The sequence below is a fragment of the Phyllostomus discolor genome, chromosome 11 (assembly GCF_004126475.2).
Source record: "Phyllostomus discolor isolate MPI-MPIP mPhyDis1 chromosome 11, mPhyDis1.pri.v3, whole genome shotgun sequence".
Classification (NCBI taxonomy): Eukaryota; Metazoa; Chordata; class Mammalia; order Chiroptera; family Phyllostomidae; genus Phyllostomus; species Phyllostomus discolor.
In genome coordinates this window covers 70,834,726-70,860,158 of record NC_040913.2, presented here as the reverse complement: position 1 = coordinate 70,860,158, position 25,433 = coordinate 70,834,726, and the positions used below count along the sequence as shown (strand labels likewise).

The 25,433-nt window shown below is 37.5% G+C and overlaps 1 protein-coding gene across 2 annotated transcripts in view; it reads right to left on the bottom strand.

Moving 5' to 3' along the window:
• ZMAT4 (zinc finger matrin-type 4) overlaps positions 1–25,433 on the bottom strand; it is a 317,747-nt gene that overhangs the window by 134,029 nt on the left and 158,285 nt on the right. For both annotated transcript variants that reach the window (XM_036011575.1, XM_028527005.2), the window contains exon 4: positions 913–1,069. In XM_036011575.1, coding sequence (XP_035867468.1) covers positions 913–1,069 — 157 coding nt within the window. The remainder of the gene's footprint in view (positions 1–912; positions 1,070–25,433) is intronic.

Sequence of the window (25,433 nt, the reverse complement as noted above, 5' to 3'; positions counted from 1 at the left end):
AGAAAAAGCCCATATGAATTTACTCACATGTGGAATATAAAACCAAAAGGAAACAAAAAAAACAACAGACTCATAGACGCAGACGAGAGACGAGTGGTCACAGGAGGGGAGGGGGCGCAGAGAGGGGCGGAGAGAGGGCTAACCCGGCAAAAGAGTCGAATGTGTGCGAAAGGTGGGAACCAGACTTGTGGTGGTGGGCCCTGTCGGCAGCCCAGTGGAACCCAGCGAGACTCATGCGGTGTTATAGCCAATGCTGCCTCGATAGATAACAAATCCTAATGGACTACTAACGTTATCGCAGATACTATTTAGCATCTGAAAATAAGGGCTTAAAATTAATATTTAAAACATCATATTCACACTTTCTTATTCTAAATAGAAAATTTCTTTAAAAAATTTTAAAGTTTGCAGACTAACTCCATTGTCTGCCAACAAAAGTGTTTTTAATAACCCCAGTTTTGCTCTCCGCACTACCACCACGGATGACACCATGCTCCTCACAGGCCTGGGCAGGGAATGCACCCATTACGCACAGTACGCTCTCTGCCACCCACACTGGTAACAGACGCTAGGGAAGCACAGCGTTTTTTGCGTGATAGACAATCTCTTACATAATATACAATCCATATGACAGACTGCATCTTGCAGAAGGTAAACACCTTTCAGAAGTTGCATGCTGCCAAATTACTGATCCGAAGGAGCCAGGTTGAAGAGGAGCACCTGCAATGGGGTTTAATGGTACATGACAGTGAGGTCTGCGGGGCTCCCTGCTCCCCCCATTTTTGGTTTGGAGGGACATCTGCCATTAGGCTCTGATTCTGGCAGCCACCTCTGAAGTGGGAGCAGGATTAACCGGACAGGCCCGCTGCTCCGACTTCAGCGTCTCCCCACGGTTGCTGTTCATACACATACCTGTGGCCTTCAGTGGAGTTTTCTCTCCTAGCAACAGTTTTAACCTTTTGGCATGGATTTTGCCTTGATAGTGGGAGTCGGCCACCACCGCCGAGGTAAAGGACATGTTACAGAGCGTGCAGCACTTGTTCTTGTCGACCATGTCGGCATCACTGCCCTGCCAGGGGAGAAAAAAGGTGACATTAGAGAGAACCCCAAGTTCTGAGTGTTCTGTATTCCCATTCCCATCTGTTGCAAGTGGGACTGATCACAGGCTTGCTTATTGAAATGTCTAATTTCTATTCTGCAATCTCTTCTTTACTTCGTGATAATCATCAAAACCTACTCAGTAGTTGACTTTCAGCCCACATGTACTCAGTGGCTGCTGTGCCAGCCGCTGCGGATGAATACAGGACCGACATGCAGACGTGAGTTACCACAAGGAAGGAAAGCAGGGCCCGCAGTTAGGCAAAAACACATTGTGTCTGGCACCGTGAGGAAAACACTCTCTAATTGCACTCATTATTCTCATTAAAGCAGGTAAAATATCAGAGTTCAGATGGCCTGAATTATTTAGCAGAAATTATCATTTGACATTCAGCTCTGCCTTTGACGAATTTTAGCCTCACCAGGCAACATGGCCACGTGTTCAAAAACATTGTTTTTAAGATTTACTTAAGGACTTGAATATTTTCCATTATTAACTCATGTATCTCTCATAAAATTCTGACAGTCATGCTGGCTGAATTTTCTATGTGAACTTGTGTAATTATTCTCTTCTTCAGGAAGGTGATTAGTGAAATGCTACATACACACACACACAAAAACACTTAAATCCAACTTGATTTTTATTCTTTTGAAAGACCTGATGAAAATGAATCATGATTCAGAAAAAATAAGTCCTTTGTCAGACCATGTGACCTGGCTATTTTGCACATAGATCATCAATCACCTATATTACGCAAGGGGAAGATTAATCCATTGGCTGCCCTCCTGCCTAGTTGGAAATTGAGGATAATGTGGACTCTCAGATGAGGAGTTAATCTGTTCCTTAATGGAACAGCAATAGCAAAGCATCCCTTTGTTAGAGCAAGCCCTGGATGAGTATCTTGCCTTTTCTTATTTCTAGCAAGCCCAGAGAGTACAGTTTAAAATGGCATGGGGAGAAAGAATAAGGTGGGGAATAAATGGTGAAAGGGAATGATCTGTGCATTTTTGTGATTCTGTGCATTTTTGTGCATAATAATAATATGTCCGGACTGCTAGAGAGAGTGTTGTCTTGCAAATTACGTGGCAGTTAGAAAGCTAACTCTTTCTTCCTTAAGGCATTAGTCTGTAACTTCTCTGACCATTAGAGTTAGTCCTTGGGAGGAGTAGTGTGTGTGTGTGTGTATGTGTGTGTGTGTCCATGTGTGTGTGTGTGCGTGCATTGTGTGTGTTCAGCCCCTACGCTGGCCTGTAGTTCAAGGGAGGAGAGGAAGAGAGAGACCTCAAAAAGAAATCTGAGTTATTTGGAATTACAAAGCCCCACCTACTGCAATTTATTCTCTTGACCTTAGAATGTGAAAACCTTAGAGTTTCCCCCACTTTATTATAGTTACTGAGTGAGATGTGAGGAATTATACTGGTAGGGGTTGGGGGGTCAGGGAGAGAAAACAAATCCTGTGGAGAGAGAAGGAGGTCCCCCAAAGTCCTCTCCTGGAGGGGGACTAGCATTAGGGCAGGACACCTGGCTAGTCATTGAGGCTGTGCCCACTGGGTGTGCCGTAGCTGAAACTTTAAAGCCAAGATGTTTTGATTTTCCCTTCAGCTTAAAAACAAAAATTAAAAAGCTATAAACACTTGTACACCCCTGGGTGGTCTAAGGTAGAGATTGACTGGACCAGGCAGGAAAGGGGAGAGTTGGCCTCTCTTCACCTACCTGGCCAGCCAAAGACTAGGGCATGCCACATACCCTGTGGAGTGGGTAGAGCCCAGGAATACCAGAAAATCACCAACTGGGGTGTTACTATGGGTTCAAGACCAATGAATGAGGTGTTGATAGCCCAAGAAGGATGAAAGACCCAAAACTGGCACTTTCCCCTACTATGTTAGAAGATATCAGTGCTCCATGTTTAAAAAAAAAAAAAAAAGGAAAGGAAGAAAAGATGAAAGTGGTTGCTTTAATTACAAATTTTTCACTTATTTCTGTATGATATGCATCAGGTATGTAATTATTCTTAAAATTAGGCACAAGACCATCAGCCAAACCTTCACCTACAACCTAAACTTACATAGAATTTGCACATCCCTCCTGCTACTTCCATGGAAAGTGCCAGGAAAGCCTGACCTTGGGAAGCAGTCCTTCTCCCGGAGCTCTAACAGGTACATATTTCTAAAGAAGGGCTGGAAACCCAGAAACGGGGGCTGGTTTCATTACATGACCTGTACTCAGAACTGGTTTACAGGGAAAAGAACTGCCCTTGATGTGGATAACGATCAGTGGATTTCTGTCATTCATTCATTCAACACATTTTTAAGAACTTACTGAATGTTAGATTCTTGGTTAGATAAATATGGCACTGCTCCCTATTTTCAATAACATTGAGACTTGGAAAACTGGAGAAGTCAGACAAAAAATAAAAATAAAAGTATTATGATCAAGGAAATAGAGTCTTCTCTTTGGTTCACATCCTTTCAATTGTAAGGTAAAAGACAATTAACATAAGTCTGTTTGTGTGGATTTTTATCCTCAAGCCTTTCTCATGCCTGGAATGCCTTTCCTCATCACTTCTTGTCTAATCCAGTCTTTTCAGAATCTATCTCCATGGGTCAGTTTAGTCATCCCTTCCTTGAAGTGAAGATTTTTCTGACCCCTCTATTGTCCTGCAGAAGTGAGCATTCACCTTAGTTAGGGTCTTCTCTGTCCTGTACATACTTCTTTTACCATAGAACACTAATTATTGCATTCATTTGTTTTCATATTTGTTTCCCTCACAAGCCTATAAAATTCTTTTAAGATCAGGGAAGTCATCTCATTGATTTTGAAGCCCCAGCATCTAGCACAATGCTTGCCACACAAGGGGACCTTTAGTTGTCTACTGAATGAATGGAGCTTTGGGTTGTTTTGTGAGGTTAATTACTTGAATGAAACAAAAGCCAACAATGAAAACAGTTAATGCAAGGAGGTCTAGTTGTTACCCAGAGTCTTTCAGATGGACAGGAAAGTGGCCAGAAAAAGAGCCAGAGGTATCAACAACTTATAAACTAACTTGAAGGCTTAAGTAGGAAGTAATTTCCCCAAAATTATGTTAGTTTCATCATAGTTTTAATATAGATTCCTATATTTCTGCTTTCCTGGGCAATTTCATTCACATCATCATATAGAAGGATCAAAGAATGATAGAAGAGGAGAACCAATTATTATGGAAGTAAATATAATGGAATGCAGTTATGCCACAGTTGTAGACAAGGGACCAGGAAAGTTTCGGTTCCTGGCAACAGAAGGTCCACAACACCCTGAGAAGTTAGGCAGCCATTGAGGTCAGTAGGACATGCTTTGGGGATATTTTACTAAAGGAACTAGTGTAACTCACTTAATACAATTGAAAATGCCACCACCTCTGACTACTTTAACAACAGTGGTGAAAAACAACTACCTAGAAAAAAATGTCAATATTAATCAAGTGCCTGCAAAGAGGTAGAATTTAATTGCATATTCTTGGCTATGAAAATCTCCAATTAATGGCTCCTTGCAACTACAGATCATATAATCTATATTGGAGTCTCCCACTGTATTCAGAGCCATGTTGATAGATTGCCCAGGGTAGAACTCCATAAAGTTTGATGAACTGACTTCAATGAATACATTTAAACTTTCTGGCTTAAAGAATTAAGAATGGCCCCAAGATATCAAGTAAATGAAGAGAAAAACTAAGATTGTGTTAAAATATGGACCTCAAACTGGAGGTAATAATTGTCAGACTTTTCCAGTGAGATGTTTGCATTCCTGGAAAAAAAATTGTGGAGTATCCTAAGTCTGCTTAGTCAAAGCATTTCACAAAGGTAAGTTTTCAGAATTTAATCTCAATGGAAAACCCTAAATGACTCTGGCCAGAAATCTAATCCCAAGAGGCCTTTCTCTTTAAGATTGTTTTTTTACTTAACTCAGATAATTGCCTTCATTCTCTTATACTTTATAGGCCAGCAATTTTTCAACCAGGATGCTATGACACACTGGCATACCACAAGAATTTTTAAAGCATGAATATCTGACTATTTAGTCAGGGGCACTGACCCCTTTATCTTTAGATTGTCCAAAAAAAAGTGACGACAGCTAATAGAGTAATAGCCTTCAGATATGAATGTCTTGTCTTGAACCATAAATATATAGGTCATAGAGTTGCATCTTATTGGTCATGGCATACCATAAGGTTGCATCTAATTGGTTAATTCTTGATATTAGAAATCCTTATGTGTAAGCATAGATACCTGATTTTAAATTTACTTTGGATCAATAAGGGTAGATAATTACTATTATAATTTCTTTGGTAAATCAATCAAAATTAAACCTATTTTTGTCAGATTAGCAAAAAGTATACTTTTGGTGTGTGACAAAATTTTAGTAGTTTATATGTGCCATGAGATTAAAAAGGTTAAAAATTGCTGCTTTAGGCAAATATCAAAAGCCTTAGAGAAAGACTATTACTTCCAGAATTTCAGAATGAGTAGTCCTTTGAAACTGCTCCCTATCAAATAACTATAACTAGTAAAAATTATTTCTTAAAGAATTAACTCTCTACCCTAAGAGCAAACAGCAAATTAAAAAATATTTAAGAAAATATACTAAATTTAAGTAAGAATTTCAGCCATAACTCTCTGCCTCCCTATCAACCACCAAGCTCAGCATAATGGAAGTTCAGCTTTGTTTGGTGGGGTCAAGAAAAGAGGGTTTCCTCATCTATCAGCTCCCAGTAAGGGGTATCAGGAATGTAAGGTCACCTAAATTAATCATGTTCCCTTAATTTGCAAGATGCAAAAGCCAAATTCCTAGTAATATAGCCATGGGATCAGGTACACTCTACTTCTACCCACCCTCACTTACAGGACAGAAGCTCTGTTCCAAGCACAGCAGACCAAGAATATTTGAACTCTGATTTCCCTTCTCCAGCACACATGCTTATTTGTCCACGCCAGGACAGGTAAGCTGAGAAGACCAGAAGCCACCACCTCTGCCCATCTAATAATGCAGGACTTTCATTCTGAGGGAAGCAAGCCACTGTCCCTGTCCCCAGCTCTGGAGCACCAACTTGGAGCTTTTTTCAACAAGAATGGATAGGGAAGAGCAAGTACATGAGAACAGAGAGCTTATAAATTCTCCCCAAAGGAATGACTTTATCTGAAATAGAGTGTGGATAAGTTTAAGTCCAAGGGTAGTCTAAAAAACAATGGAAAATCAACTAAGACAAAGCTGATAGCTCCATTAAAGCAATAACCTAAACCATAGGCCAGCTAGTTTACCAGAGATGACCAGGGAAAAAGACAGCTAAGGACAGCCTTTTTAGAGTCAAAACAAACGTCAAAGACTTGTCTCAAAAACTAACAGTACAAAAAGATGTGAATTTAATTGAATCAGGCTGTGGAGTATTTATATCCTAGAACACTGACAAAAACAATAGAGCAATCATCTAGCAATTGGTAGAACCTAAATGCTAGATATGATTCTAGTGGAGGCAGGCAGTTTCACAGGGGGAGATCGGAGAAACAGACAGTCAAAGGGAGTCTTCCAAAGCCACTGTCACCCCACAGTGACTATGCACATTCCTAAGGCTGCTCCTCTAAGCAGTGATATTGGTGGCTGCATATTGTGAAGGAAATATACATTATTAAAACAGTCTGGACAAGACATTGGACAAAGAGATAAGCAAACAATAACAAAAACAAGCCCCAAGGATGAGGGAATCAGCATATTGCTACAATATATTACCTAAATATTCAATTTCAACAATAGCAACAAACTCACAAAATATGCAAAAAATAAAATAAAGAAATGAAAAGTGTAATCCATACACAGAAAGAAAGGGGGCGGATGTTAGATTTAACTGGCAAAGACTTCAAAGCAACATCAAAGACTTCAAGCAATAACAAATGTGTTTGAAGAATGAAAGGAAATCATGATTTAAAATATAATGGAATATATAATGCCAATATATTATCAAATAAAGAATATCAATAAAGAAAATTATTGAATTAAAATTCTGGAGTTAAAAATACAATACTTCAAATAAAAATTCACTAGAGATTGCTCAGCAGTAGAATTGAGTTTACAGAAAAAATAGAATTAATAAACTGAAGATAGATTGATAGAGATTATGTAATTCAAAGAAGAGACAGGGGAAAATGATGAAAATTAAAGTCTAAAGGAAATGTGGGGCACTGATAAGAACACTAATATATGCATAAAATGAGAGTACCAAAAGTGAACAGGAAGAGAATAGAGCACAAAACAGTATTCAAAGAAACAATGACTGAAACTTTCCCAAATTTTAAGAAAACATTCATCCACTCACTCAAGAACTTTAACAAAATTCAAGTAGTTTTGTTAAAAACTCAAAATGATTCACACCCAGATACACCACAGTTGAAACAATGACAACCAAAAACAAAAGGAAAATTTTGAAGCAGTAGAGAAAAACAAGTCATTACATACAAGGAAACCACAAAATGATTAACAGCTGACTTCTCATTGGAAACAATGGAGGCCAGAAGTCAGTGGGATGACATATCCAAAGTGCTGGGGGAAAAAATATGTCAACCAAGAATCTTAGAGCCAGCCATCCTATCTCTCAAAAATAAATGAAATAAACACATTCAGAGATTTTTTTTAACTGAGAGAAACTGTTACTAGCAGATCCATCTTACCAGAACTACTAAAGAAATTTCTGCAGACTGAAAGCAAGTGACATCAGACAATAATTTGAATTTCATGAAAAAAAATAAATTTAAAAAATGCACCATAAAAATAATTATGTAATTATAAAAAATAGAATATATGCATATATCTTCCTTCTTCCCTTAACTAATTTACAAAGTAGAAGTATAAAATCACATGTATGCATTTGTATATTTTGGCCAATAATGTATAGAAAATATACATAAAAGTATAATGTATTTGACAATAACAGCACCAGAGAAGTAGGTGGGAGTGAAGTTTTACTTGAGTAAGAAAATGACACTGAATTCTAATTGAAATTCACAAGAAAAAAAATGATGAGAACGACAAAGGGTAAATAAGAAGGTTAATACACTAAAATATATAACTGGTATTATTTATTTTCTCAGCTTCTTTAAAAGACAAAAATATGTAACAATTACTATAACAATATATTGTTGAATTGTAATGTACAGATGAAAATGTGTAACAATATTAGCACAAAAGGGGAAGAGAAAAGATAACTGTTCAAGAATAACATTTCTATGCCTTAAATTAAGCTCAATTAAATCTTAAGTAGATTTTGATAAGTTCAGAAGTATATGATAAGCCTCGGAATAACCACTAAATAAATAATTTAAAGTAACATAAAAAAATCACTAAAGAAATTAAAATGTTGCAATTCAAAATATTCTCTTAATTCAAAAGAAAGTTGTAAAGGGGGAATGAGGGAAAAAATACATAATTCATTTATAAAATAAAAGTAAAATGGTAGACACAATTCTAACTATAGGAATAATAACATTAAATGTGGAAGTATTATACAATGTAATCAAAATAGAGGTGGTAAGAGTGGATTTAAAAAATGACCAACCTATACAACATATAGGTTGTTGTGAGGAGACACACTTTAGGTTCAATGATACATATGGGTGAAAGTAAAAGGATGAAAACATATATCAGGCAAACAGTATCCACAAGAAAGCTGTAGCACCTACACTAATATCAAATAAAATAACACATTAAAACTAAAATTATTGCTAAAGGTAAAGAGGGATGCTTCATTATGATTAAAGTGCCAAGTCCTCAGGAAAACATAATAATTATAACAATTATATATACATATGCACATAATTACATCGTTACAAAACATATTAAGTAAAAAGTGACAGAATTAAAAGGAGAACTAGATAATTCTATAGATGTCTACTAGATCTAGTTAAGTCATCTCTTTTTTTCAATTTTCTCATTAATCTATGGCATAATTGTTCTATTCATTATTGAAAGAGCAGTATCAAAGTCTCCAACTATTATTATTGAAAATTACCCAATTTTTTAAAAAATGAGCAAAGGATATGAATAGACATTTCTGCAAAAAAAGATATACAAATGGCCAATAACAATATGAAAAAAATGCTAGACATCACTAGCAATGAGGAAAATACAAATGAAATCACAACAAGCTACCATATCATAACCAGTAGGATAGCTAGAATAAAAAAGATGAGTAATAAAAGTATTACAAAGATGTGAAGAATAGGGAACCCTCATATACTATGAAATTACAATGGCACAAACACATTGGAAAACTGTCTGGCAGCTCCTCAAAACTTTAAACATACAGTTAGCATATGACCCAGCAATTCCACTTCTAGGAAAAGCCAATATTCATTATTCCATTCACTCACGTGAATTTACCTACTTGCAAATATTTGTTATAACCCCAAATCAATACTTGTGGCATATTTTTGGCCATTCATTGATATGTGCAAAGTGGCAAAAAATTTGAGTCACCTGACACTCCCAGTCCCTTCTGAGGTTGAATAAGGCTATGGTCCACCTTCTAGTTTCGCCCTTCAGAATATAAACAGTGCTCTTTTCATGGTCTACTAAGTGCCACATTTTCTGCATTTTTGTTTTTTGTTGGTGGTTTGGCTGCTGAAAATGACTCCCAGGGGTAATGCTGAGCTGCTGTTTAGTGTTCCGAAGCACAAGAAGATTGTGATGTACTTTACAAAGGAAATACATGTGTTAAATAAGCTTCATTCAGGCATGAGAAATAATAATGTTGGCTGTGAGTTCAATGTTAATCAACTGACAATACTGTACATCTAGAATAAGGAAGAGGAAATTCCTGGTATGTCTGTGAGACCACTCCAGATAGTGCTAAAGACATCTACAGCCCATGATGAAATCATGGAAAAGTGGTGAAATTTGTGGATTCATGAAATAATGACTAATAGAAAATGCATAATACATTGTTATGAGGCTAAAAGCCAATGAAATTCACCATATTACCCAGAGTCAGCAAAATGTTAAACCCTTTTCAGCTAGTATTTCATTATAAAGAAATACTACATGTAATCAATTATTTGTAAGAAATACATATTAAATAAGACATCTTTAAATGGGAGCACACATAAAACAAGGTTATGCACTGATCAGTTGACAAGAGTCTTGTAACCAGAGGCTTGCAGGAACTTAACCCTATATTTCCCCTAGGAGCAATGGCTCATTCAGTATTTGCTAGTTCAGTGTTTGCTTATAGTCTGGTATTTGATTTTGAATGGCTCAGTATTTGCTAATTGGCAACTTTATAGAACATAACTAACATGAAAATGAGAATCAAATGTATATTTCATTCGAGATAAATAAAAATACATGTTCACATAAAAACTTGTACTTAAATATTCATAGCAGTATACCTCATAATAGCCCAGAAGTGAAAACAACCCATATGTCCTTATTTTATTTACCTAAAGAATAGGTAAATGTAGGTATGTCCACATTTTATTTACCTGAAGATAGGTAAATGACCTCTCATCAGAAATAAAAAAAATAATAAAATACTGATAAATGCCACAACACAAAGAACCTCGAAAGCATTAATACTAAGTGAAAGAATCCAATCATGAAAGACCATATATCATATGATTCCATTTATATGAAATTTTACAATAGAAAAACCTATAAAAACACAAGTAGATTAGTGATTTTCTAGGAGTAGGGGAATGGGAAGGGAGAGGTCAGGGAAAATGAGGAGCAACTGTTAATGGAATGGGTACAGGGTTTCTTTTTAGTGATCATAAAGTTTATTATGGTGATGGTTACAAAATCCTGAATAAACTAAAACCCTAAATTGGACATTTTAAATATATAAATAGTATGATATACAGAGTATATCTCAATAAAGCTGTTATAGAAAAAGTCTAAGAGATAAATTTAAATGATTTCAAAGCCCCAAAGAAATACTGAAATTTGAAGCATAAGTTTTCTTTTCTTTTCTGGTTATCTTCTACTTGGAAGTGAAACTCTTTCAGAAAGGGAAAAATAGTGAGAATTATTTTGTTTACGTGTGCTCCCTTATAGCATACAGAATTCCTCTGAGCCCTGGCTGGACGTCCTTGGAATTCTGATCACTGGCTAAAGACATATCTTGGTTATACTGGAACTCTAAGTGCAGCTACTACTGAGCTACACCTAACAGTAAGAGCTATCTGATATGCCCTGCTAGAGACAGAAATAACTACCTCTTAGCACATACCTTATAGTAAGATTAAATGTTCAATCAATGCAACTATTTCTAGTGTTATGCATGCTCTTACAGCCAGGTACTCAATTTTGAAAAGACACAGCAAGCAAGAAAAATTCTCCTCTCCCACTACAGTGGGACCAGAAGACCTAAAAGACATGCTTCCTGACTGACTGCAGGGTCCTAGGCAATCTTGCCCCCCCACTGTCCTCTTTCATGTATCCTGTTGCACTCCATCCAGGTCATGATCTTGTCTTCCCTTCCAGCCTATTCAAATCACAATCAGAAGTCAAAGTTCATTTCATCTAGGAGTCCTTCAAGGACTTTTGTGAACTTCATCCACATCTTTGCTGCTGACCTCTCCCAGTCTTTAACATTTGTGCCATAGTTCAGGTTAGATCTTGTCCTTTAATTGTTTTATTAGCATTTTTTAGGACTATCTCTCTAAAAAACACCATGGAGGCAACAACTTTAATAATCATCCTCCCTACCCTTCACCCCCAATCTCCAGTGCCTGCTATGGATCTAGATATACAGAAGAGGCTTGATAAACATGAAATAAATAGTTGCTGAATGAATGACTTGAAGTAGACATCCACTAACCAATTTTAACTCAGTCACATAAGTCTTTTCCACATAAAATAATCTCTCCCTTGCTTTCTTACCAACATTATTGCTTTGTTTCAGAAATGGACAGTTGGCATCAGGTCCATATCCAACACTGAAATGAAGACAGTGGCAATGTCATGTTATTGGGTGAATTTGCCCACATAGGAAGGATGTGTCCCACTGGCTAGGATGTCCCACAGAGAAGCTGATGTGTCTATGTCTGCAGAGTCCACATTCAAACTGGCATGGGCCTTGTGCTCCACTGTTAAGTAGAGAGATGTATACCCTGTTACTTGGATAGAAACCATCCACTCAGTGGACAAAAACTCTCCATTTCCATAGTACTGAGGAAAATGGGTATTTGGACAATAAAGACAAGAGGGAAGGAAGATGCCTATTCAGGAGGGTATAGAATTCTCAGTGTGCCTTTGGTATTTGGAAGGCTTGGTTTGTGTTTCAGTCACTAAAGAAATATTTAAACCTATGGTAATAGTACTCACAAGACCCCCAAAATCAGAAATTAGCCAGAGCTCCCGAGAGAAGACAAATACATAAGTTAGATAAGCCCCATTAACAAAAAGTAGCTAACAAAGATGTCAAAATGTCACAAATAAATAGATGTGCCAGAGAGAAAAAGAGTGGTACAAGAGGCAGATAGGAAGAGAGAGAGAGAAATGTTGAAAAGCTCAGAAAATTTTCAAAAACTACAAAATGAAAAGTTGTATTTCCTGTTTGAAACATCACTTTAAGATTGGATTGGGATGAGGCAGTCTTAAAATCAGAATGAGATCAATGCCAGATTTTTCTTCAGAGCAGCTCTGTTTGCTGTCGTTGTCCACAGTCTCAGACTCCACAGCATCAGCATAGCTGCCGTGGTCCGAGAGTCCTATGGGCCAAACACTGCATTAGGTGCCTGTGAGCTTCACCACATTCAGTTTTCACAATAATCCCAAAATAGTATTCACTCGTCCTTCCTGTTCCCCATCCCATGGATTCAATCCATCACCAAATTCTGTCACCTTGTCCTCCAATTATATCCCCAAACTGTCTACTCCTCTTTACTTCTCAGTCCACTTTTATATTTGTTTCCCATCACTTGTGTTCAGAGGCCGGAATTCCTCTCCATTGCATGCCCCTCTTTTACATTCTTCATACTCCTTATTTCACATTCTAAAAGTTTATGGTTTAGATATTTAAATTTACTTAGTTATTAGTCTCTGACTGCGAAATTATTCAGTATTGTGTCCTCAGTATCTAGAAGAGCACTGTTCTATAGTGTACAGCACAAGCCAAAAATACAGCCACATTTACATTCTGTAATAGCCGTATTTTTTAAAAAATAAAAGAAAACCTGTGGAATTAATTTTTAAAAACATATTTATTAGCCCACTATATCCAAAGTATTTTCCTTTAAACATGTGTCCAACCTGAACATTATTAATGGGGTACTTTACATTCCTTTTCTCAGACTGAGACTTTGAAATCCGGTAGATGTTTTACACTGACAGGGCCTATCAATCCAGTTTATCTGTGTTTCAAGTGCTCACCGACTCCATGTGGCGAGTGGCTGCTGGGTTGGACAGTGCGGTTCCAGTAATTATTAAACAGTCGTTGAATTAAAAATGAACAAAGAAGTCAATGAGTAAATACATGAATAAATCCCCATTTGTACAGATCAGGAAAAAACAAAGCCCAGAGTGGTTGGGTAATTTCTCCAATGTGTCATATGTTTACAATGTGGAGCTGGTTTTTGAATCCTGGCCCAGCTAAATTCAAGGTGGTTCTGTTTCCATTACACAGCAGTGGCACCTTAGGTCAGTCTTCTCATCAAAAAACTTTCAAGGGTTCTTTACTATCTAAAAATAAATTCCTTACCATGACAGTTAAAGTCTGCTAAAATCTCTCAACACACTTTTCTGGCCTTTTCCCCACCGTTGCTGTTCATATATAATATGCTCTAAGAAAACTGATGTTTTCAAGGTCAGGAACACCAAGGAGCCTGCCAAGAGATTTCTCTGCTCTAAATTTCTGACCCCCCTCTCCTGGCTACTTGCCCTTGTCTGATGCTGCAGGTGAACGAAGATTCAGTCTGTAGGTGTCATATCTGTATCGGGTTGGAAAGCAGTAGTCGCCCCCACTAGACGAGGCCCCTTTCATATCCATGTTTCTATCTCTGCCCTAGCACAGTGCTCCGAGTCACATAGCAGCTTCAAAGATTCTTGAATGAGCACACAAAGGAAAAAAGGATTTGATGAACTTTCCCTATTCTCCAACTATATGGAGTATATTTCTATATGTCTTTGTTCACATGGCTCCTTCCAACTAGAATTGTCTCTCAGTCTCTCTATTTGCAAGGGTCACTCAAATGCCATCGCCCTCAGCAAGTCCCCCCGCCAACACTCCCCACCACAGAGATCTCATTCTGAATCCTTCATGCCCGCAGAACTTCACTTAGGCCTCTCCCTACACACTTAACACCATTTAGCATATATCTTATTATAGTTAATGAAAGGTTAGCTCCTTGAGCTAAAAATGTATCATTCTTGGCCCCCAACACAGTGTTTAGTGTGCTGTGGTGTTAAAGAACACAGAATATTAAATTAAAGAGAAGCAGATTCGGAGCCAAAAGATGCCGGTATAAGCCCTGGCTTTAAATGTAGAGGATATCACTTATCTTTATTGAATCTGAAACTTCTTCCCTTTTATTTGAGAAATAAAATTTGTACTGGTCATCTATTTATGAGATAAAAGTCAGGATAACAGAATGCAATAAACTAAAACATGCTTTGTAATCTGCAAAGTACTATGCAAAGTTTATCTATGTATATTGTTTACAAACAATATACATAACTTTAGTTTAGTATAAACTAACAAAGTTTAGTTATGTATAACTAAAGAATGGATGCATATTATCTTATTTTATCTTCTTTATAGAGCTTTCTTATACCTGATATTTTCTCTCTTATTTACAAGTATACATGTTTAAGGTCTTCCACCATTATTATATATGCTTTCTGAGGGCAAGAACTCTGTTTTATTTATAGCTATATCCTCAGTGTCTATAGGAGGACCTGCCATAGGCCATTTAATAAATATTTGTGCTGATTGGTTAAAAATATATATACACATGAAATAAAATGATGATTCTGAGAATATGTTGGCAGTAGTGATAGAGTTTGTAAATTTCTCTAGATCCCTAAATAAAAGCAGAACTAGATAGCCAGACCAAAAACCTACACGTAACATTTATAACAAAACTAGGTGACAAGGTACTTCCATGAATCTCGAAGTGAAAGTGAATGAAAATAAACCCCTGAGAGTGATAAGACCTGCATGGCATCTGCATTTGTTCAAGGAAATAAAGGCAAACAACAGGGCACCCGTTGGACCTCAGAGCCACAGAACCCCCAATTACCAAGAAGCACTCATGACAAAGTGTGGCAGATCCTTATAAGAACAGCAATTGAAATTAAGGTGGCTTGTCTTATCCCAAGAGGAGGGCTTGTCCCATCCTCACAGCAGATGAGTACGGGGGGCCTACATAAGGTCTGAGGGGCAATTACAGTTCACAACATGACCCACCACATCTTCCTTCCAGGAAACTGCTCCATATTAAAGAGAAACAGCTGAGGATAGAATCAAAATTGATCAGAACAAGGATAATGGAGACACAGAAGACAGAAAGTTCAGACAAACATCAGAAAGGGAGAAAGAGCCAATAAATATCAGTGAACAAGCCATTATAAATGTTTTAAACAGTACGCTTATACATGTGTGTGGCAAAAATTTAAAAAGAAAGGAAATCTGTTAAGTTAGAAAAGCAACCTTGAGAATACCTCCTTCTAAAGGTTTGAGACAACTAACTACATTATAATAAGCAAGAGAAAAATGTCAAAGCCAAATGCTATAAAAAGTTGTTTAAAAGCAGCAAAATAAAATGCTTCTAGACAATGGACACATATTAGAAATAAATGCTTTCAAAACAGAAACCCATTTCAAAGCAAACTAAGGAACTTTAAGAACATGATACAAGATATGAAAAAAACATGAAAATGACAAAATTCACAAATTAGTTGTGAGAACTACAAAAATAACTACTAGAAATAAGGAATAAATCACCTCAGAAATAAAGACTAAGCTAGAAAAGATAAATATATGTAATGAATAATTCTCTAAGAGAAATAGGAAGTAAAAGAAAAATATTTAAAATTCCTAAAAAAGCAAAGAGATACAAAGAAATTCAATAGTAAGTGACAAATAGAAGAAAAACAAAGATGATGTAGTAAATGAATAACAAGGGACCTTAAAGCAGAAAGTCAAAGAGTAAGAAGAATGTAAATACACTGGTATTTCCTAAAATTAAATTAAAGAAAGTATACATTGAAAGAGAAAACTCTGAATGTTGATGCAAAGCAAATTACACTAAAATATTTTTAGTAAAATCAATGAACTTCAGAGTAACATTTTTAAAAAGTATCTGAACCTTTAAGAAAATGACTTATTTATAAGGGAAACAAAAATCAAATCATCAGCAATCTTTTCAACTCCAATGTTTTACTCCAAACACAAGTGGAGTACCATATTGTACATTCTCAAGAAAAAACAAGAGGAGCCTGACATTTTATATCCAGCAAAAGTGACACAAATATAAATGGCCCAAAGTGATATAGGCAAGAATTCAGGCAAAGAATTATCTTTGTTCTCCTGAACCTTTCCTGTTGTTATCTACTAGAATGTAAGACTGAAGTAATCAAAATGACTAAAGAGACATCATATAAGAATTAGTGGTAGCATGACATACACAGCAACTCACAGAATTAAAGTAACTGGAAGCTAGTAAGGAGAAAGTATAGTTACATAATGACTGTATGCTCAGATAATGTAGATATAGTATAAATATTTTAAAATGAGAAGAATATGTGTTATAGAACATATTTTATTTATTAGTTAATGTATTAGTGGTATAGTATTATCATTGTTATTGGAAGGATGTTTATATGTGTAATATTCCATAGATAAATGAGTATTTATGGAATACTTTAATTTTGTCATTTCCTGTGTCTGTGAGAATTAAGATACTCAATGTGGAAAAAGCTTAAACAGAAGAATACAGGAAAGGAAATACAGAACTCTGTTATCTTGACTGAATTGAAAAATAATCAGTATTCACTTCTGAGGTAATATATAAACCTATATTTCTTAGCTCTATCCACTGAAGAGAACTAAAAACAATTACAAACTCAATAAAACTAGCACTCAGAAACCTTAACAATCTTGAAATAGCATTCCCACTAAAAGAAACAATCTCCTGTGGGAGGGGAGGGGGAAGGCTGATTCCAGAAGTATACAAGGCGGGAACATCTCGCCATACTAGAAAATGAGAAAGCTGTCAAAGACTCCATGGTCACGACACAAGGACTCAGAGACAAACTTGAATAGGCTTCTACTGACAAAAGATGGGGTGTGTTGAACTTCAAAAGGGGTAGTAATCGCGATTGACCAAAACCCATCAAATACATAAAATTCATTCATTCACAAGAGCATCTCTTAAAAGCCTAGTTGGTCATGTTTGCAGAGTTAATAATGAACCAATTCCTTAACTGAAAAAATTGGTAAATAAAAGGAAAGAAGGAAGGAATTTTTCTGCCTTTTCTAGAAAAACTGCAGCACAGAATACCAAATAGGAAATGAGGAACAATGCTTGTTCAAAATTATTTCAATGCATCAATGGAAAATAAATATTTTAACCTCCAATGAATTACTGGTTTGAGGCATTGAGCATCAGTGGCAGCTAACATTACAAAAAGAGAGACCCTCAGACATTACATGCCTTTGGATAAAATAACTGAGCACCATTTACGGTCTGGCCAAATGCATCAATCCCAAATCCTATCAAGTCTCTGGATCCATCTGTCAACTGGCAAGGAATAGAAAGAACACAGAAAAGTATTGAATGGGACCAGAAATACACAACCAGCAAAACCTACACTTTAGAAAACTCTATAGGTCAAAATGGCCCCAAGTTCTTATACTGGTATATTGCAAAGAAAAAAAAAGAAATCTGCAGATTTAAATAGATGAAAAAACACATTGTTTTTTTAAAAATCAACCAAGGCTAAACTATGGTCATTGGGGAGGCTCACTTTGTGATAAAACTATACAAAACGCAAGAAAATGGTTCTGGAAAAGGCAGGATAGTGGTTACTTCTGGAGACACAAAGAGGGTTGGGGCAGGGATGGAGCAAATGATGGAGCTCCCAACACGACTTGCAAACATCTACCTCCCAACCTGGGTTGAGGTTGCAGGACTCTTTGCCTTGGAATTCATTCAGTGACACACCTACTTTTTTTTTAAATTCTGTATCTGTGTTTTATTTTCTAATAAAAGGTTTTAAAAAAGATTAATTCCTATTTAAAATGCCCCTGGCTAGGAGCCCTAAGTGTCTCTAAAATATTAATGAAGACCAAAAAGGATAAAAAGCACACTAAAAATTAATTTGATAGACCACCCAATGCCGGAAGTTAAAGTAAATTTCTACCTGCTATAAAAAGGAAGGAATTCAATTGAGGTAAGCCCTTGAAGTAGAATAATAATAGAATTTCCCTTATAGTGTAATAGTGAGAATTAAATAAATTTATGTGTAGAAAGTACTTGGAATGGTGCCTTACCTAGAGGAAGAACAATACTGAGAATAGGCTATTGTTTTTATTATATACTTACCCAGGACTGTTCCTCATAAAAGAGAGACCCTTGAAACAAAACAAAACAAAACAAAATAAAAAGACACTGTCTATGTCACACCACCCTTCCCCCAGACCAGACATGTACAAAAAAAAAACAAAACAAAACTGAACAGCTACCCTTTATCATATGGTTTAGGAACCAATAAAACACCGATTGCTTGCCATTTTTCTGTATCCATTCTGTGACATTCATTCCTACTTGTCACCTGGGCAGGGGAATGCAACTGGTACGTTGTACACTGGTGAACGCAGCCTCCCATCTCATAAGCAAAAACAAAGGGCTACAGGGGCAGAGGCACGGAAAGCTGCAGTGGCTCAGCACCCTGGGAACCAGAGCTTTAATGCCAGGTATTGACTCTTAATGTTGGAAAACCAGGCAGCAAGGGTAGGGAAAGATGCTGCCAGAGAAACAACAGAGCTTTACTGTAAAACTGATGAACTTGCAGGAACTGGGAACGGGTCAGGAGCTGTGCACCTCAAACCACATCTAATAATAGTGCTAATAAAGAGATAGAGAATTAGCCAAACACCAAGACAAGTCATAGCTTTTCAAATTTATTTACAAATGTGATGCAAGTGTAACCACTGGAAGCTGGGGCAGGAGAGTTTCTAAATATCCTGTGCAAGAAAAAACACACATCAAATGGCTGAGATAATTTTGAAAATAAACAATGAGAAGGGCTTTAGTCTAATTTGAGAAAATATCATAAAACTCTAATTTTTAAAGTGGGTTTCTGCTACAGAAAGGTACAAGTTAATAAAACAAAATGAGACCAAAAGCAGTTTTCATTTATTGTAATAAATGAAAACTCCAAGTCGATGAGGAAAATGACATTATTTAATAAGTGGAATTGGAAGACTGAATAAAAATTTGGGGAAAACAATAAAGATATAAAATAACTAGAACATAGAAATACTTATATAACCTTAAGATGGGTTAATCTTTTTAAGTATAATATTAAAAAGCAATTCAATACAGAAAATATATGTATATTCCATTCCATAAACCCTATATTCTGTATCAAAAAATACCATGACATTTAAAATCAAGTGGCAAAGAAAAATGACCATATTTTTAAATGCTTACCTATATAAAGAGCATTTGCAAAATGCTAAAAGAAAGCTAATCATCCTCCCCCAATTTTAGTAGAGAACATTAACTAAAAACATATAGAAAAAATAGACATGTTTAATAAAAATATGAAAATGTCTTACAGTAATCTAAACATAAAATTTTAATGTGTTTTTTACTCATAAAATTGGAAACTTTTGGAAAAATACCTAGTATGATCAAAGGTGAAGAGGAATGAGCATTCCAAATCACTGCTGTGAGAAAGATATAGCCCTTCTGGAGAGTGATTTGAGAATGCATATCAGAAACCTTACAGACACATCCTCATTGACCCAGAAATTGTATTTCTAAAAATGTATCCTATAGAAAATATCAGAGATTTGGGTAAATACATACATGGTTATTTGCTCAGGTTGATTACATCACCTGAGCAAAATAAATACATACTGAAAGTAACAGGATAGTACTTGAACAAACTGTGGTGCATTAGCTATTAAAATAATGTGTAATAAAATGTGGTATTTTTATATATTGGTGTAATAAAAAAACACAGTTGTTAAGTGAAAACAGGGCTACTAAAATCATGGTAGACAATATTAATGGACAGGGAATACAATTCCTGATGCTAAGTTCATTCATTCGGTACTTTAAACACGTACTTGTGGAGTATCAACTGCGCACTGGGGACATGCAAGGAACAGCCCAGGTGACAGCCCGTCACAGAATTTATGTCATACTTGTAGAAGCTGATAATACTTAAGATATGTAAAAGATATATTTATCATAATTGCTAAGGAGGAGAAAAAATAAAAGGGGAAAATGAAGCTTTGGGGAGGAAAGTGTGTGAAATTTTAAAATGATCCAAAAACCCTCCTTGTAGAAGGGACTTTGGAATAAAGGCTTGAAGAACCGGCGCTGCAGCATTCTGGGGGAGGAGCACTCTAGGTATAGGGAACAGTGATTAGAAAGGCCTGAGCCTGAGGGTGACCCACGTGTTCACGGATTAGCAAGAGGACCTGAGCAGCAGGTCAGGGAGGCTGCCAATCCTGCAGGACCTGGTAGGTCACCGTGAAGACATTGGCTTTTATGCTGAATGAGATGCAAAGCATCTACAGGCAACAACTGGCATGGACCACATGCAAAAAAAAAATTTGCATATGTATGCATGGATTTTATTTATTCATGTGTACATATGGGAAGAAAGAAGAGTAAAAACAAAAACTAGAAAGGCATGGCTCTAATTTAAAAGACTATGTGTACATTTACATAAAACTTTTTCTTTGTCCTATATAAATTGTCTAAACACTCCATATTTACTATGTGTTCCTTTTTATTTTAAAAAAACAAAGTTTGAAAAGTATCTTAAAATATTTTAAATATTTTAAAAAGAAAGAATGAGCAAGTCTCTATTCCCATCATTTTGGAGGTTGACAGTTAAAAAGAGAGAGAGATCATACATTGACAGATGAGATTCCCTTTCAGCTCCTTGCAGCTCTCAGAGATGTGTCTCTGAAGCAGAGTCACCAGCATGACCCACCTCAGTGACCTGGGTTCACTGACCACCAGGTTCCCCTGTGGTCAATTTCTGTACCTACACAGACTCCCAAACAAACAGCAAGGCCAGCAACATCCTGAACGGACAAGTCATGACCGGAAACTGCCCAGGCCACAGGATGTGGCATGCCTTCTGACTGAATCTTCAAATGGCTGTGGCTTTATGTCTTTACTGTCCAAATGCCACCTCCAGACCTCAACGGTCTACAGAGAAATGAGCAGAAACAGACACTATTTACTCCAATTCCCATGGCTGTCTTTATTGTCACAGCACTGGCAGGGAGGTGGTGGTGGGGGAAATAGAGAATCAAAACTAAAGGATAAAAAAATTAATGGATGCTTTTAAAAAGGAAAAAAATCTCAAACTGGGTTCACCATCAAGAGTAAGAAATGAAACAATCTAGATCTTCAGGTTGTGGTACCCAGCTCTGCAGGGTCCGAATCACTGGAGAACTTCCTGGAAATGCAAGTTCCTGGGGCCTCACCTGAGAACTTCCGCATCCAAAAATTCTTGCCATAGGGTCAAGCACCCTAGACGATTCCACCGTATCTATCTAAAGGATTCCCTAAATCAACTGCGGGAGCTGTTTCCTTGTACCCTTCCTCCTTTTACTTAAGGGAAAGTCAGTTTCGGGGGGTGGGGGGTGGGGGGAATGGCGAGCCTTCTATCAGATCTTCATTACTGCGTTGTGTTCTGTGGAAGTTTCTAAAGAAAGGGTCTCTTCTAGATCTCAATACCCACTCAGGCTCATTTACTTTGCCAGCTGGTTAGCCTGGGCTGGAGTTGGATCAATTGTAATTCCTCCAGCACAGGATGCGGAGGCCACATGAGGACCTACTTTCCCCTCTTATTCTCTCCACTCCTGGCACTGCTGTCATGGTGAAGCAGTTTCACTGGGAAGCTAACCTCTGTAGGTACAAAACACTGCCCTTCTATGACAAGTCTGAGCACTTTCTTTCAATGAGGAGACCGGCTGAAATATTCTGGATCGCTCTTATAATCCTGTAATCTTATCTTTGATTGCTTAGTAATACCATCTTTTCCCAGTAGGGTGGAATCATTCTTTTGCTATTAAATCTTGCTGAAGGTCCTGAAGTTCCAATTTGAAGAGGCCAGAGAGAGGGTATTCTGAGATTCTCATTTATCATTTAATGTGTACTTGGTCTTTGATGCAGACTGTATTTAAAAAGGTCAGAACAAATCACATACTCACTAGCTTTTCTGCATCAGTTCAAATAAGCAAGCCATAAAAAAACCTAGTAGGAAATATGCAAAATATCACATTAAGTAAAAAATTCCATAAAGTAATAACTCCAGATACTCTTTCAACATCGAACAGGAACTGAGATTAGTAAAGTAAGGTTACTGTGAGTATGCTCCTTTTTATTTTAGTTTTAAATAGACTATTTATTTTGGAATAATTTTAAATATGCAGAAAAGTTGTGAAGATAGTACAGAGTGCTCATACCCCATTCACACAGCTTCCCCTAAAGTAACATCTTACATAACCACGACACAGTCTTCAAAACAAGAAATTAACATTACTGTCACCTAAACCCCAGGCTGTACTCGGATTTCGCCAGTTTTTCCACTCACATTCTCTCTCCATGCGAGGATCTGATCCTGGATGGCACACGGCAGTTAGCATTTTGTTTTCCGGTTCTCTTTCACTTTTTCCTGCCAGCTTCGGGATCAGAACTTCATACGGAATAGGGATTTATAAATAGCTGTTAATTAACCAATTCAGCATCTTGTGTTTCATAATTGGTAGCAATTCTGCCCCGAACATGAAGCAATCCATTATGCAGTGCCACCAGCCTGCCTCAGAGGCGAGGCTGGTCTTACCCAGACTTTGGCACGCTCTTAGGCAGGCCTGGGGTTGGAGCAAGAAATCATTCTGGAGCCCAGGTGAACTGGACACTCTAAACAAGCCTTACTAATACCCACTCCTGAAGATAAAAGTAGGCCAGTTTGTCATAGGGCAGTTCTTTGTAACAATACTCTCCAGATGGCTAGAATGACAAATGGCTTAGGAAACTAGAATCATTTATTTTTGAAAAAAATTACGACGTTATTCAAAGGCCATAGTATAAAGAAGGTCTGGGTAAAGGTGGGAAAAATAGGAATCATCCACCAGTCCTTGCACAGATTCCTCTTGACAACAATTACTTTCTAATTACCTACTCACCAGCTTCCCACCCTTTTCCTCACTTGATTCACCTCCACCAAGAAAGAGTGGGGGGGAGGGGGCGGAGAGAGAGGGATACAGAGGAAAGCAAAGTACAATTTTCAACCAGCCTGTCTAGACCATGGCTCTCAAGCCTGCTCCAGAGATAAGGTTCTGGGGGTGCAGGAAAGAGGCTTCCTATGTGGAAGCAATTGTATCTCACATTCCTGTGATTTCAGGTTCCAATTCCTAATGATTTCTCCATCTAAATCTCTGACACGTATACACTTCCTAAGGTTTACCCGTGGCGTTGGCCTGGAATCCCAAGGACCCTTAGAAGTGGGAGAAACAAATACACAAGTCTGATCCTTGAGATACTTTAAAAACACTTACCAACCAGATGAGAACAGGGTCAGGGCCAGAATACAATGGGGGCCCTTCTTAAATGCATTACACCCACGTGATGTTTGTCCTTTTTTAAATTCGTAAGTTTACATGACAGTTGTTGAGATTTTAGTGAAAGCACATTAGAGAAGGCAGTGGGAAATATGCAACTGAAGTCAGCGAATCCCATGGAGAAGTTCTCAAAGCCTTTTATGTGCAAAGAGCACCCGTGCCCACACTTCTCAGCAGTCCCTGCCTTTCCCCAAGGGTACGTCTGGCTTGGCATTAAGGCTTGGAGATGGTTCTGGTGTGTTCTCTGCAGTAGGCAATGCAACCATCTATGTAATTTTCTGCCTCCCCTGAGTTTAGGTCGACCATGGACTTGCCTTTCCCTAATTTTAAAGTAATAATGAACGTCTGCATCCAAGCATTCTGATAAACTTCTTGGCCATGTTTTTTTAGCCTCACAATTAGTCAGAAAACACCAGCACTATTAATGGTCCAAGTAAAAGCAATCTCACTCAGGTGATTGTTGTCACAACTGATTGTATCAATCAGCACCATTCAGGGCAAGTGTCCCCAAACTGCTTAATACATTTATTTTTAATTTCTAGAAGGTGTTGTGATTGCTTTGGGTTAATGCAAGTGTTGGTCTGAGGTCAGAAGCACTTGTAATATCCCCCTCCTCTGTTGTCATCATCCATTTGAGTTACAGGAAAAGGATGACAGGGAGTATGACATCGATGGCCAAGCTAGGTCACGAGCCAAATAAAATTTCAGAGCTATCAGGTAGACTCTTTTAGAAGTCCCTGTCTCGTGATTGCACACTCTGAATGAGGGGAAGGGGATGGGGAAAGGGGCTCAGAAGCAGAATGACAAATGTCATGAGAAAGCTAGCTTTTTTTTTAATTACTTTATTGTTGTTCAATTACAGTTGTCTGCATTTTCTCCCCACCCCTTCCCCCCACCCTAGCCAAACCCACCTCCCTCCCTTGCTTCCACCCTCCCCTTGGTTTTGTCCCTGTGTCCTTTAGACTAGTTGCTGAAAACCTTTCCCCTCACTGTCCCCTCCCGCCTCCCCTCTGGCTATTGTTAGATTGTTCTTGATTTCAATGTCTCTGATTATATTTGGTTTGCTTTTTTCTTTTGTTGATTATGTTCCAGTTAAAGGTGAGATCATATGGTATTTGTCCCTCACCGCCTGGCTTATTTCACTTAGCGTAATGATTTCCAGTTCCATCCATGCTGTCCCAAAGGATAGAAGTGCCTTCTTTCTCTCTGCTGTGTAGAATTCCATTGTGTAAATGTACTGTAGTTTTTTGATCCACTCATTTGCTGATGGGCACTTAGGTTGCTTCCAGCACTTGACTATTGTAAATTGTGCTGCTATGAACATCGGGGTGCATAGGTTCTTTTGGATTGATGTTTTAGGACTCTTAGGGTATAATCCCAGCAGTGGAATTGGTGGGTCCAAAGGCAGTTCCATTTTCAGTTTTCTGAGGGAAATCCACACTGTTTTCCACAGTGGCTGCACCAGTCTGCATTCCCACCGACGGTGCACTAGGGTTC